Raw genomic sequence first — 15,035 nt, 5'->3', positions numbered from 1 at the left:
AACAATCCATGTGCGTGATATAACAGCTTTATCTTAAAGTCACAGTAGTTAGTAGTGACTGATGCAACCAATGTTGTTAGATGTTATTTTGCTAAGGACCATGCTGTAGTGTGTCTCTCCAAAATGGTTGTGTCAGCCACCCCTGAGATTACTGTAAGGCCCCAGATATGTGACAATACCGGGGTGGAATCCTGAAGTTATAATATTTTTCTATTTTATAACGCTCAATAAAACTGATTTATTAAGGAATTAACTGGGTTCTCATTTGGGGAAATAACTGGGTTCTCGGTTGGAGAAATCAATAGGTTCTCATCTGGAGAAAACGGAAGCATACCTTAGGGTAATATCGGCCCTGCTGTTTGCTCTGAGTTTGGGAGCAGACCCATTTTCCCCCTGGTTCGTAAGGCAACGATAGTGCATCTCCCCAGAACGGGTGTGCCAGCAGTCCCTGAGGTCAGGTACGCCTGTGCGAGCAGGCAGGGATCCGATCCGGCTTCGGATCCGGCTGCTTCGGATGGCCACGATCCGATCCACAGCTCCGGGCCGGGTTTCTGCCTCGATCCGGCCGAAGCGGCTCCGAAGTCGGAGATCCGGCCATAGGATATAATGGGGAATCAGTGAAATATCTACAACTTGGTTGTTTTTTGTCTGATTTCAATGAAACTTGCAGGGGTGGTGGCCTCCACTGAGAGCATGAAGTCTGTCAAGTTTCAGGAAGATCGGTGTGGGGGTTTGGGGGGAACTGCACCCCAAATTCTTGAAAGCCAAACTCATGGTCCTAGCAGAGGCTACCACCCCTGCAAGTTTCATCCAAATCAGACAAAACCCAAGAAAGTTATAAATATTTCACCGATTCCCCATTATACCTATGGTCAGATCTCTGAAGCAGCTCCGAAGCTTTTCAGAAGCGCTTTGGAAAGCCCAACGAAGCCAGCGCTTCGATCCGGACACGCTGCTTCAGACGCCAAAGTTTCCGAAGCATTTCCGGATGCGAAGCAGGGTCCGAAGCCTCGCACAGCCGCACTGTCAGGCACATAATGTGACAATACTAGGGTGGAATCCTAAAATTATCATATTTTTCTACAGACCGTCACCTCGGTCCAAGTCAGGCACCGCTAGTTTGCACAGGAGAAGAACCTGGTTGAAAAACCCACCCCGGTGATGGCCCTGTTCTTTGGGTCATGTTGGAAAGGTCCAAGAACAAGGTGTCTTTTCCAAGGATGCACACGCACACACACCGCGCTTCCACGCACTTTGTTGATAGCATTTTGTTGCCCTATGATTAATTGTGTCTGGGAGCTCCTCCCTGTCATAACCCAGTGAGTTTGGTGCCTCGGCACTATGGAATTTTCTTGTCACCTGAGAGCCTCTTGCACAGCGAGGGTTTTTGCTGTATAAAGAACCCGCGCGCAGGAGGGAGTTCCTGCCACTTTGCAGCTGTCTTTGCAGAATGCATTTTCTCTTTGCAGCACGGAGGTGCATGGTGCAAAGAGTTCCTGCCATTCAGATGCAAATTCGTGCCCCGCAATTGGCTAGTGCTAAATTATTCACACGTGGCGGCCGGTAATTGGCTTGCTGGCCGTTTAAAAACTAGCACGACTTCCGCCCAAGTCGAAGAGCTTTGAGCATGCTGCAGAGTGCCTCTTAGAGATCTGACTTGCGGCTAGCTGGTCGATAGACTGATCACCTATTGATCCTTCTTCCCGTCGCCGAACACAGTCCCAGACATACCCTTTTCCTGCCGGCTTGAATTACGGATGGATTTACTGGCATTGGCCTCGCCAGCTGGAGCACCCACCCGCAACGTAAGTAAAGTTTTTTACAACCATTAAACCTTGTCAGCCTCTCCATTCACCAGCCCGCCCTGAAGAACGAGTAATTTCTGAATCACCTCGAGTCGGTTCAGCCCGGCCGAGACACTCCCAGTTACTGGGTGGAAAACAGCGACACAACACCCGGATCAGGTCTCCGACTGTGAGCCCTCCAACTGCCTGTGTGTGTCCCCCTTTAAAAGCCGATCTATGGCATCATCTTGATTCATCTGGCCAGTGCTAACCAGTGCTTCCAGTCTGTTTCTTCCCTCTTCCCTCTTGTGACTGGACTTGACCTTCCAGGATCTGCAGTTTCAGTTTCCAGTCGCGTAGGGGCTGGTTTTAGATTGTCTTCCCACTCTTGGCAATACCAGTCATGATCATATTCATATTTGGTGTAAGACTGATCATCAGAAATCCTATATTTCTCTGGTTAAAAAAAATCCCCAATTTTTGGATTAAAAAAGTAACCCAAAATCCACCTCTTTCCATGATTAAAATGAAACACCACTATAAATATATATCTATATATAAGGGGCGAGTCATTTTAATCATGGAAAAATGTAGATTTGGGGTACTTTTTTAAATCTGAAAATTGAGGATTTATTTTCAACAGAGAAAACCAGGATCCCTGTTGACCAGGGTCATTGTCCCCGTTCCCTGTGGAAGTGCCGGCAGCCGCTCTTCCCCGATAGCTGGAAGCCGCTCCTCTAACTGCCTGGTTCGTACTTCACATGCCCGTGATCCCCCGCTCGTCTGCGGCTTGTCCCGCTGCCCCGAGAGCGGTCCGAGCAGCCCCTTGCTGTCTTGCAGGTGGGACTGTATGTTTTCGCGCTTGGCACTTCATTGAGCTGCCTCTGACTGCCGGAGCTGACGTGTCGGTCAGAAGCTGGGAGATGAACGCCATCTGTTCAAGCCCGGCCGTCCAGGTGTAAAACCTCTGCCCCTAATTGCTTACATACATCCTCTGGGGCTTTTCACTGTGCTATAACATCTTGATACTCCTCCTCTCAGATCTGTACCTTCTCAGGTGTCCCCTTTGCTACCATGTGGAGCCCTTGAAGGAGAGCTGCCTTCTTTCTGAGTTTGCCTATTTTAAAAATCTTTTTAATCCACCCACCCCATTCTTCACAGAGGGTCCTCCAGGGCTTTGGGCTGTCAAATGTGCCCTGTCTCCATCCTGATCCCCCATCTCAGATAACTCTCGTTTGAGATGTTCCTCCATTCCCTCCTTATCAGGCAGGGTATTAGTGCTACCCATGCCAGACGACTGACTTGTACCAGTGGGGCAAAACTCAAGCTGCAAACACCTCACCTACCAAACAAATTACTACCACAGCAGCCTGCGCCCCAGTTGGGTGCCAATTCTGTTACCCAGATTACAGGTCACCTTGTGAGTAGGCTACTGATAAGAGGCAGAAACAGGTCTACAGCCCAACTACTATTTGCTTCCAGCTTAAAACATGAGAACATACATTTATCCCATGTCTGCCCACCACAGCACTGCATAGACTCACACCTACCCGGCTGGGGAGACTCGAGGGGTGGGAGGAGGGGGGTACACAGATTGGCAACAGGTCCTCCTGAATTTGCTGAGCTCTCCAAATACCCCTCCAGCCCATGCCCAATAGTTATAGGTGCCTGGGTTTGATATTCTAATTAGTGGCTTCTGATTAGTCTGATTTAAATTTCTTTGTTTCACTGAAACTTTTGGAACTGGACTGAACCAGATCTTTTGTGGACTTGGAAGGTGCCAATTATTTGGGATTTCTATCCTGGGGAGAGAGAGAGGGCTTTTTATCTCCTTTCCTTCCCCCCTGTGCAATACTGGTCCTGTTTCTTCTTCACCTGACTTTATGGTCTGCTCTGACTGTCTGATTTTGTTCTGACAAGTTATCTAAGCATTATAACACAACTATATCAATGTCCATGGACCTGGGCAGGAGGCAGCGTGTGGGGGCAGAGCTCCCCATGCCCCGCTCACCCCCGCTCGGTGGCTGGAGAGGTTCCCGGACATCCCAGCAAACGGGGGCTCTGGCCCCTCTTCCATGCAGGGAAAGCAGAGTCAGAGCATCCTGCTGGGACGGGACTCGGGCCGGGGCCAGGGCAGCCTCCAAATCCAGCCTCTCTGCCCTGGTGTGACCCAGGGAGCCCGGCGCAGAGCCTGCAGGCACCTACCTGGAGCTGGGGGGCAGGTGCCAGGGCCAGGGCTGCTTTGGTGGGGACAAAGGGCGGTTTCATGCCAGGGGCTGGGGCCGGGCCAGTCCTGTGCTGTCCAAGGCAGGAGCGTCTGGATGCGGGCAGTGCAGGGCAGGGGTCCCAGGCACCCCCTGGGCGCTGAGCCGCTCCTCTCCTCTCCGGCTGGCTCTCCGTGCAGCGGGGCCGACACAGTCACCCCGGCACTGGGGCCGTGGCCAGTGGCTCAGCAAAGAGGACACTGACTTCCCCAGCTCCCGACAGGAGCAAACCCAGAGACAGCCCCCTCCTGCTCCCTGAGCCCCGAGGGCTTCATTGGCACTGGCTCCAGGGCTGAGTGGGATGTGGGAGCCCAGAGCAGGGCTTTTCTGTCTCCCTGCCTGCGTCCCCAGGGACCAGCCCCGTCCCCAGGGTCCCCGGGGCGTCTCCAGGATGGAGGCAGGTGCTGGAGCGGTGTGGAGGGTCCAGGGTTGTGGCCCAGGCCCCGACTCTCGACCCTGAGCTCACAGCCATGACGTGGCATGCACCTGTGGGTGGGGAACGGGCATGTGGCAGAGAGGGGTGCTGACAGGGCTGTGGGGTTATAAGCATGGGCTGGAGGGTCCTGCACCATGGCCGTCTGTGTCACGCCAGTCTAGGGTCCCCTGTGCTGGGAGGGGACCAGGGGCCAGAGCTCCTGCCCCACCAGGTCTCCCTTGACCCTGGGCAGGGCTGGCCCATGAGGGGGAAGGGGAATGGGGGCACCATCTGTGGGGGACAAGCTGGATTCTTTTCTGGGGGCTGAAGCCAAGGCAGCCAGTGCTGCGTTTCGGACTTGATGAGGGGGTCAGACTCGATGATCTATTGAGGTCCCTTCCAACCCTAATATCTATGAATCTATGAATCCTCCTCCCCATGGTCGCGCTTGTACAAGACTCGTACAAGCCTCTCCCCGAAATCTCATAAAAGACTGTCCCCCATGCATGTCCAGTGCCGTGGACCCCAGCCACCCCCTACTCTGCAACCCCACAGGTACCCCGCTCTTGCTTGCAGGCAGGAGCAGGTGAGTGCAATGGCCCCTCACTGCCCATGGCCAGGCAGAGCCGGGCGCAGGCAGCAGAGCAGAGGGGATGGGGTGGCATGGGCCAGGGGTCCTGGGCCAGGGGAAGGAGATGAAGGGGCTGCTCCGTGCCCAGGGCAGGACAGGGAGATCGAGCCTATCTCTTGTGCATCCCTCTCAACCACCTTTGGTCATGACGGGGCCTCTGCCACTCAGTGCAGCAGCTACGTCCAGGTCTTTGCAGGGTCTTAGCTGGACGCGTAGCACAGCTCTAGCCTGGTGTGACCAAACCCTGATGCCTCCCATGACTTCCACTTCAAGATGCAAGGAACTAAGTTTGGCACCAAAAAGTTTTGGAGTCAGACCTGAGCGCCGCTGACAAACCAGAATTTAACAGTTCCCCCGGGCCTCGTTTGTGTGTATGAAGAGCAGGCCGGGTAACGAGGCCCCAGAGTGTTTTGTGCTGTTGTCATTAGTGCGAGGCCCATGGGTGCAGGCAGGGCCATCGGGATTGAGACCTAAGCAGCGAAGCGGAGCAGAAAAACCTTGTTTTCCAGTGTGGTGGTTTTGCTCCCAGAGTCCTATATGAACAACACTAATTGGCCCCTGTGCAACCTTGGCCTGTCCAGACAGACACCAGGGGTAAATGAGCCCCTCCAGGCCCCAGACCGAGGTGGGAGGGGGTGCTGGCCCGTGCCTGGCTCCGCTGCCCCTGTTCCAAGCAGTCACGGGCCCCCAGGGCTATCAGGGCAGCTCGTGTGTCAGCACCCAGCACCCCACTAGCAGAACAGTGTCTTTCCCGCTCCTGGCAATGGGGATGGGGGCCCTGTGATGCCAGACCACTTGCAGGGCATGTCCTGGCCACTAACAACCAGGATGATGAGCACAGCTGCTCTGACCAGGGCAGGCCAGTCCCAAAAGGGACTTGTGTGCCCAGGAGGAGAAAGGTCAATAAGGACAAGTGCAAAGTGTTGTCCTTAGCACAGGACAATCCCATGCTTCGGTGCAGGCTGTGGGTGATGGGCTGGGCATCAGCTCTGCTGAAAAGGACCAGGGTGAGCGTGGACAAGAAGATGGATAAGAGCTAGCAGTGTGCCCGTGTTGCCAAGAAGGTGAACAGCATCCAGGGCTGCACTGGTAGGAGCGGTGCCAGCAGATCGAGGGCAGTGATTCTTCCCCTCTATGCAGCACTGGGGAGGCCACATCTGGAGTCCTGGATCCAGTTGTGGGCCCCCGATACATAAAGGAAGTGGACACATTGGAGAGAGTCCAGCAGAGGGCAATGAGAATTGCTGGGGGGCTGGGGGACAGGACTGGTGAGGAGAGGCTGAGGGAACTGGGCTGGCTGAATCTGGAGAAGAGAAGCCTGAGCAGGGATTGAATAGCATCAGCCCACAGCAAGGAGCAGCCCCAGCCCCAACCCCAGGGCTCAGGCCAGGCTGGGAGCACCCTCACATCATGACAGGGTGTCATGCTTCCTCCATGACACCCCATGACCCCGCAGGCCGGGTGGGGTCAAACCCCCACACACTGGGTCAGGGGCTGTGGCACATGGGACCAGGCTGTCACCACTGGTGCTGTCAGTGGCTGCCTTGGCCTCAGCTCCCAACTCAGCCTCGTGCCCCCATTCCCCTTCCCCAACATGGACTGGTGCTGCCCTGGCTCAGCGAGCCCCAATCAGAGCAGGAACTATGACCTCTTTTCCCTTCCTGGCACAGGGCACCGCAGCACTGCAGCGCAGGCATCCTGAGCGGAGGCCCCTCCAGGCCATGTTCACAGCAACTGGTAATGTGTAGGGGGTGCACGCAGGAGCATGTGTACCCCCTGAGTGTGGCGGTGCACCCCCAGCCTCCAAGGGCACGTGGCGTTCATGTTCACAGCCCCATCAGGACCCCTCTCTGCTACCTGGCTGGCCCCCACCCACGGCTCCGTGTCCACATCGGTGCTCTGCGCCTACCGCATGGCTGCACCCACTCGGAAGAAGTGGGGAAAGGCCCCACATGCACAGATCCACAGCCTCCCCCACTGCCCAATGGGCTGTGCAGGGATCCTATTCCAGCCTCCTCCCTCTCTTTGGGGTCAGTCTCCTCCCCTCTCTCTATCATGTGCCTATCAACCCAGTTGCTAGTGAGTAACTTGCCAGACACCTAACTAGGAATTTAGTTGACTGTAATCTAGTCACATGGCAAAAGGCGGACAAGCCACTCAGATTTGCTCAAGCTTGTTTTCTTTCTAAATTTTGCTAGGGCTATTCCTTCCCCTTCCCATCCCTCTTTGTTCAATAAATCTATTTTAGCACACCGCGCTGTGCGTGCTTAAGAGGGAAAGGACCTACTAAGGTGGGCTCGGTTATTCATGGGAGGCTGCTGATGAATGCTTCAGACTAACAGAAGCACCCCAAAATCCCAAGGTCTACAGGGCCTGTGTATCCCGGGTGGCACCGGGCCCAAAGACCTGATTCTGGGTGGTGGCAGCGGTACCCTAGGCTGGCGGGTGTGCTCCAGGAAGGAAGTCGGACAGACATCGGTGCCCCAGGGGAGGCAATCGAGGCTTGGTTTTTGGCCAGCCGCAGTGCAGTGGGTGGCTTCATGCAGGGGCACCCCGTACTGGCCCACCACACGGGCCACCCACCAGGAGCATACGGGCCCAACCCTGTCCGTGGGAGCAAGAGGCTCAGGGCTGAGTCAACCCCATAGGGTGGATGGCTGTGAGCAGGACCCTCCTGGATACATGCAGGTGCATGGCGCTGACAGGAGCCCTGAGGAGAGGGCAGGGCAGGAGCAGCAGGGCTCAGGCATGGGCACGAGGGGTGAAGGGCTTAGTGCAGCAGGAGGCCGTGAGGCCCAGGCATGGAGTCGGGATGCAGGCCGCAGCCCTGGACCCTCCACATGGCTCGAGCACCAGTCCCTAGCCTGGAGACGTGCTGCAGAGCCCTGGGCATGGGCTAGTCCACGGGGACGTGGGCGGGGAGGCATGTCCCATGCAGCTCTGGCCCCAGCACCCAAGAAGCCCTCAGGGAGCAGGGAGGGAGGGGCTGTCTCTGCGTTTGCTCCTGTTGGGAGCTGGGGAAGTCAGTCTCCTCCTTGCTGAACCACCAGCAATGGCCCCAGGGCAGGGGTGCTTGTCGTCGGCCCTTCTGCACTAAGAACCAGCAGAGAGGAAAGGCTCAGTGCCCGTGGGGGTGCCGGGCATCCAGATGCGCCTGCCTGAGACAGCACAGAATAGCCCTGGCCCCGGGGCCTGAACCCATCCTTTCTCGTCACAGAAGCAGCAGCAGCCCTGGCACAAAGCGGCCACCCCCTCTCCAGGTAGGTGCTTGCAGGCTCTGCCCTGGGCTGTTTTGTGCATACAAGAGCAGAGAAGCAGAGTCTCAAAGCCTGCCCCGGTTCTTGCCCCATCCCCAGGTCTGGCTCCTTCCCAGTAGGATCCTCTCGCTGCATGGAGAAGGGACCAGAGCCCCTGTTTACTGGGATGCCCAGGAGCATCTCCAGCATCCGAGTGGAGGTGAGTGGGGGCATGGAGAGCTCTGCCCCAGGGCTCAGCCTCCTGCCCAGGGCTGTGATGAGAAGGGAGAACTAATCAATTCCCCCATTGGCAATTAGTGCCTCACTTTTGATTTGCATCTGCCTGGCTTCAGCTTCCAGCCACTGGCTCCCAGGCTTTCGTCCACAGGACTGAGTTGTCCTCAGCTCCTGGGAGAGAGACAGGTTCCTCCCGTTGAGAGGGGCTGCAGCGAGTCCCCCCTCAGCCATCTCTCAGGGACCCTGAACAAACCATAAAGTAGAAACAGGATGAGCATTGCACAAGGGGGAAGGAAAGGAGATAAGAAGCCCTCCCTCTTTCCCAGGGATAGAAATCCCAAATCACTGACACTTGCCAAGTACACAAAATATCTGGTTCAGTCCAGTTCCAAAAGTTTCAGTGAAACAAATACATTTAAATCAGACCAATTGGAGGTCTCTTATTAGAATATTAAAACCAGCCACCTATAACTATTGGGCAGGGGCTGGAGGGATATTTAGAGAGCTCAGCAAATTCAAGAAGACTTGCTGCCAATCTGAGTGCCCCCCTCCTCTCACCTCTCGAGGCTCCCCAGCCGGGTAGGTGAGCGTGTACGCGGTGGTGTTATGGGCAGACAGATACACTTTGGGATAAAGGCATCTTCTAATGTTTTAAGATGCAAGCAAGTAAGTAGAAGTTGGGCTGTAGACCTGTTTCTGCCTCTTTTCTCAGTGGTCCACCCACAGTGACCTCTAATTTAGGTAACAAAACAGAGAGCCAACTGGGGGCCCAGGTTGCTGTGAGGTAGCACAGTTTGCACTTTGTTTTTTGGTGAGATGTTGGCAGCTTGAGTTTTGCCCCACTGGTACAAGTCAGTCGTCTGGCATGGGTAGCACTAATACCCTGCCTGATAACGAGGGAATGGAGGAACAGCTCAAACAAGAGTTATCTGAGATGGGGGATCAGGATGGAGACAGGGCACATTTGACACCCCAAAGACCTGGAGGACGCTCTGTGAAGAGTGGTGTGGGTGGATTAAAAAGAATAGAAAAAGGGGGAAATGCAGGAAGAAGGCAGCTCTCCTTTAGGGACCGCACATGGTTGCAAAGGGGACATCTGAAAAGGTACAGACCTTAGAGGAGGAGCATCAAGATATTAGAGCCCAGGGACAAGCCCCAGAGGATGTATGTAAGCAACTAGGGGCAGAGGTTTTACACCTGGACGGCCGGGCTTGAAGAGACGGCGTTCATCTCCCAGCTGCTGACCGACACGTCAGCTCCGGCAGTCAGAGGCAGCTCAATGAAGTGCCAAGCTGGAAAACATACAGTCCCACCTGCAAGACAGTGCGGTGCTGCTCGGACCGCTCTCGGGGCAGCGGGACAAGCCCCAGACGAGCGGGGGATCACGGGCATGTGAAGTACGAACCAGGCAGTTAGAGGAGCAGCTTCCAGCTATCGGGGAAGAGAGGGTGCCAGCACTTCCACAGGGAAGGGGGACGATGACCCTGGTCATCTTACACCCAACACGAGTGTGGAAATGACTGGTGTAGCCCAGAGAGGGAAAGCAAGCTCAAACCAGCCCCGTGGCTCCGACATGACTTAAAACTGAAACTGCAGATCATGGAAACCAAAATCTGGAACCGAATCAGCAACGTGCCCTGGTAGCACTATGGCCAAATTAATCAGGATTATGTCATAGATTGGCTTTTAATGGAGGACACAAAAAGACAGCTGGTGGGCTCACAACCGGAGATCTGATCCGGGTGTTGTGTCGCTGTTTGCCACCCGGTAACTGGGAGGAGCTCCCAGACACAATTAATCACGGGCAGGAAAATGCTATAAACAAAGTGCGTGGAAGGGCGGTGTGTGTGCGTGTGTGCGTGTGCATCCTTGGAAAAGACACCTTGTTCTCGTACCTCTGCAATGCGACCCAAAGAACAGGGCCGTCATCGAGGTTGTTTTTCAACCCAGTTCTTCTCCTGTGCAAACTAGGGGTGCCTGACTGGGACCAAGATAACAATCGATAGATTGTTAACCCTGGTAATAGCCCTGGTATTGTCACATGCACCCTGAGAGTAACCTCAGGCAGTGCTGACACAACCAGTTTGGAGAGACGTACTCCTGTTACTTTAAGACTCAGAGGGAAACTGGATTTCCTCCCAAACTGAGCAAACAGGGTCGATATTGCCTGAAGGCGCAGTTCATTTTCTGCAAATGAGAAACTATTTATTTCACCAACTGGAACCCAGTTACTATCCCAAATGAGAACCCAGGTATTTCTCCAAACGAGAACCTGGTTAATTCCTAAATAAATTAGTTTTATTGAGCATTATAAAGTATTAACTACAAGCATGCTTTTGGATATACTTTTTTAAGGGAGTAATTGTGTATTACCAGTCCGAATACAACACATCTCGAGAGCGGCCCTGGCATCTCAGAGCAGGCTGGTTCCTTGAAGGGAGATCGGAGATTTCCAGTTCTCATCGTTAGGGTGAGGGGAAGGGGATGCATCTTCCTTTGTTCAGGTGCTAATTTTTATACTCCATAAGTCCCACAGCTATCAGTTAAGCCAATTTCTGTTTTTCATCAACACATTGGGTTATGTCTTTACTTTATCATTGCTTTTCCCTTCTCTGGGTACCAGGGAGTCTTCTGCTCCAGATACGGTTGGAATGCACCATAACAAGCCTTTTTATCCATAGAAAGCTCTTTTTTCAGACTTTTTACAAAAAAACCCCAAACAAGTTATACTAGACCTTTCTTTTTAGAAAAGCAGGTTACACAGTTATATAACCTGTGCATGTATGCCAATTATGTGAATGCACTCTAGCCTCCTTCTGTCAAGTCAGCCTGGCTTTGTAGGCATAAGGAACCATTTCAATCCTGTGAAGCATCACAAGGCTGGACTGTGTCCACGCCATGGCACGGTCCTTAGGAAAATAACATCTAATACATTTGGTTACCTCGATCACTACGTCTACTGCAACTGTAGTATAAAGCTATGATAGAGTAGTTTCTTTTTCTTGCTGGCTAAGTTAATTTTCTGATCTGCAAATGCTCACTCTGTGATTACTCAGAAACAGACTCTGGGCTGTCTGCTTCGCAGCACTTCTGCAGTTCGGCCTGGGTCCCGTGAAAATGGCCAAGGCTGCAACACCAGACTGATGAAGACAGCCCAGAAGGACCAGGGAGATGTAGTCTGGGCAGGAGAAGTCTGAAGAGGGATTTGATAAGACTTCATGTCCCTGCAGGGCGATGGCAGCGAGGATGGAGATGGACTTGTCTCTGTGGCTGCAGGGGCCATGACGAGGAGCAGGGCCTCCAGCTGCCGCAGGCGAGGTTTAGGCTGGGGATGAGGAGGAAGTTTCTGTGTCTGAGGGCGGTCGAGCACCGGGACAGGTGCCTGGGGGCGTTGTGGCCTCTCCATCCCTGGAGGTGGTGACGAGCAAGCTGGACCGATACATGTCTGGGCTGGTTTAGTCAGGGCTCATCCTGCCTGGGGCAGGGGGATGGACTAGATGACCCTGCAAGGTCCCTGCCAGCCCTACTTGCCTTGATCTCTTGTGATCCTGAGTCATTACCGCACCTCAAAATGACCACAAGACACAAATCATTAAAACTTGCCCATGAGATCCTGTGTAACATCCCTGCAGCCAGAGCCCCGCGCCAGCCCTGTCCCAGGGGTAAGCCCAGCATCCAGACAGCCCTGGCCCTGAGCACGGGGCAGACGCAAGGAGCACAAGATGCCTGGGGAGATTGGCAGCGGCAGCCCCAGCTCCCCCGGGTGCCCGCACGTTCCCCACGTGCGCTCCATGCCCGTGCGGGAGCCCTGCCATCACCGTGCACTTGAGCTTCACACTCCAGTGAAACCCGTCTGTCCAGAAGCTTCCCCCATTGCAGTGGGGGTCAGTCACTGCTGTGACCCCTGCGCCCACTCGCTTTCTTGCTGCTCCAGCTCTGAGATGCAGAGAGGGGACTGGTGCGAGAGCGGGGCAGGCTGCCGGCACGCAGCCCGAGCGGGAGAAGAGGTGCCTGAGCGGCCAGAGACTGTCTGGTTTCCGTGTGCTCAGCACGGCAGCATCCTTGGAGCCCTGGGATGGGGAGCGACAGGCCAGGAGGGGCCGACACGCAGCAGAGCAGAGCGAGGGGAGGGCAGCACACCGCGCACAGCCAGGCAGACCGAGGGCAGCTCCCCGGGGCCAGGCGCTGCTGCCTGCCCGCACCACAGAGCTCTCTCGGGGGAGCAGGAGGGCACTGGGCTGCCTGGGAGCAGGGAAGGGGAAACGGTGGGGTCGGTCCAGTGGTGGGGGCTCAGCTGGTGACAAAGTCTGTGCAGGGAGCCTGGGGAGGAGGAAAGGTGGCCAGGCACTGCAGCAAGCACACGCACGTCCCAGCCTCAGTGCACTCAGGGCTGCTCTCGCAGTCCTGGTAGCCAGAGGCTGGGTGCCATCGGGCTGCCCCAGGGACACCCCCACTGTTATTACAGCCCCCCTGGTACGGCCCATGCAGGGGTGTGGAGGAGCGAGCACTGTGGTCCTGCACAGTGTGCGCGTGGGGCAAGGGGCAGCAATCGCAGCCCCAAGGGCCCTGCCCTTCGGTGTGACACGGCCCAGCTGCGCTGGGGAAGGGGCTGGTCTTGCTCCGCTCACGGCTGGTCTCTCTCCCCGCAGGTAGCTGCCACCGGCCCCATGGACGGGGCGAACCAGACACAGGTGACAGAGTTCATCTTCCTGGGCTTCTCCCACATCCTGCAGGGCCAGGCCTTCCTCTTCCTGGCCTTCCTGACTGTCTACCTCATCACGCTGCTGGGGAACTGCCTGATCCTCACCCTCATCGTGCTGGATCCCCAGCTGCACAGCCCCATGTACTTCTTCCTTGGCCACCTCTCCTTCCTGGACATGTGCTACTCCTCCGTCACGCTGCCCAAGATCCTGGTGAACTTCCTGAGGCAGTGGCAGACCATCTCCTACCGGGAGTGCATGGCACAGATGTTCTTACTCATGAGCTGCGCGGGTGCCGAGTCTTCATTGTTGACTGTCATGGCCTTTGACCGGTACACAGCCATCTGCAAACCCCTGCACTACACCAAGGTCTTGAGCAGGGGTGTATGCATCTCCCTGGCCACCGTGTCCTGGCTCTGGGCCATAATGGGCTCGGCCATTAACACCTCCCTGGTCATCAACATCTCCTTCTGTGGAGAGAACCAGATCCACCACATCTTCTGCGACGCCCCTCCTCTGCTGAAGATCGCCTGCAGCGACACCTACGTCAGTGAGATGGCTTTGCATACAGCCAGTGTCATCATGGGATCAATCCCATTTATGCTCATCCTCATCTCATACATCTACATCCTGCTGGCCATCCTCCGCATCCGCTCCGACACAGGGAGGCGCAAAGCCTTCTCCACGTGTGCTGCACACCTGGTTGTGGTTGTTATCTACTTTGGGATGGGCAACCTGAACTACAACCGGCCCAGAGCTGGCTACTCCCTGGAGGTGGACACGCTGGTCTCCGTGCTCTACTGCATCCTCACCCCCATGCTCAACCCTCTCATCTACAGCCTCCGCAACCAGGACGTGAGGGGCGCCCTGAGGAGGGCCCTGGGGCAGCATGAGAAGGAGAAAGCCTCCACAGGTGCACAGCCAGGTGTGGGCTAAAGTGATGGCTGGGAGGAGACATCTGCCCCAGCACGACACCAAGGGCTCAGCCACGTGCTGATGGGGAAAGTCCCTTTTACATTTCTGGGAAAGAGTCAGAGCAAAGTAGAGCTGGCAGGGGCTCTATATATTAGATGACTAGATGAGAGCTCATCTAGTCCCTTGCCCAGCTCCAGTGTGGATCCACCCTGTCTACTCCAGCTCGGACACGCGTGTCTAGTCTGTAAAGACTCGCAGTGATTGCACCTGCTCCCTCTGGGATGCGTTGTTCCTAGCTTCCAAGGGACAAAGGATAGATGTTGGGAGGTCGGGCCGTGCAAGGCTTTGGACCCAGAGAAGCTTTGGATGCTTTGGCGTCCGAAGCAGCATGTCTGGATGGAAGCACTGGCGTCGTTAGGCTTTCCGAAGCGGTTTGGAGCTTCTGAAGCACTTCAGAAAAGCTTTGGAGCCACATCCCTGTCCTTATCTCCTTGAAAGTTTGCAGGCTGCGTGGCCTCAGCAGGGGCCACCATCCCTGCAGCTTTCACCCCACTGCGCCTTAACCCACACAGTGTCACCCATGGCACGAGTTTCTCCTGTCAGCAGCCTGAGGGGCAGAGCCCCCCAAGCCCCTGCACTGATCTTCTTGAAACCTGCAGGCTTTGTGGCTTCACCAGGGGCCACCACCCCTGCAGTTTTCACCCCCCACCCCCTGCTGTAACACCTAGACGTGACATGAGTTTTGCTTTCAAGAATTTTGGGTGCAGTTCCTCCTGAACCCCTGCACTGATCTTTTTGAAACTTGGTAGGCTTCATGCTCTCAGTGCAAGCTACCACTCCTGTAAAGTTCATA

At 55.3% G+C, this 15,035-nt stretch overlaps 1 protein-coding gene across 1 annotated transcript; it reads left to right on the top strand.

Annotated features, from left to right (window-relative positions):
* The first annotated feature begins 8,517 nt into the window (after positions 1–8,517).
* On the top strand, positions 8,518–14,203 carry LOC132249847 (olfactory receptor 10A6-like). The gene is made up of 3 exons (XM_059725503.1): positions 8,518–8,550; positions 13,217–13,410; positions 13,441–14,203. Exons 1-3 carry the CDS (start codon positions 8,518–8,520, stop codon positions 14,201–14,203), a joined length of 990 nt encoding a protein of 329 aa, XP_059581486.1.
* Positions 14,204–15,035: the final 832 nt, after the last annotated feature.

This window comes from Alligator mississippiensis, chromosome 4, assembly GCF_030867095.1.
Source record: "Alligator mississippiensis isolate rAllMis1 chromosome 4, rAllMis1, whole genome shotgun sequence".
In the NCBI taxonomy this organism is placed as follows: Eukaryota; Metazoa; Chordata; order Crocodylia; family Alligatoridae; genus Alligator; species Alligator mississippiensis.
Note: the sequence above shows the minus strand (reverse complement) of the source record. Positions and strands in the feature narration are given on the sequence as shown.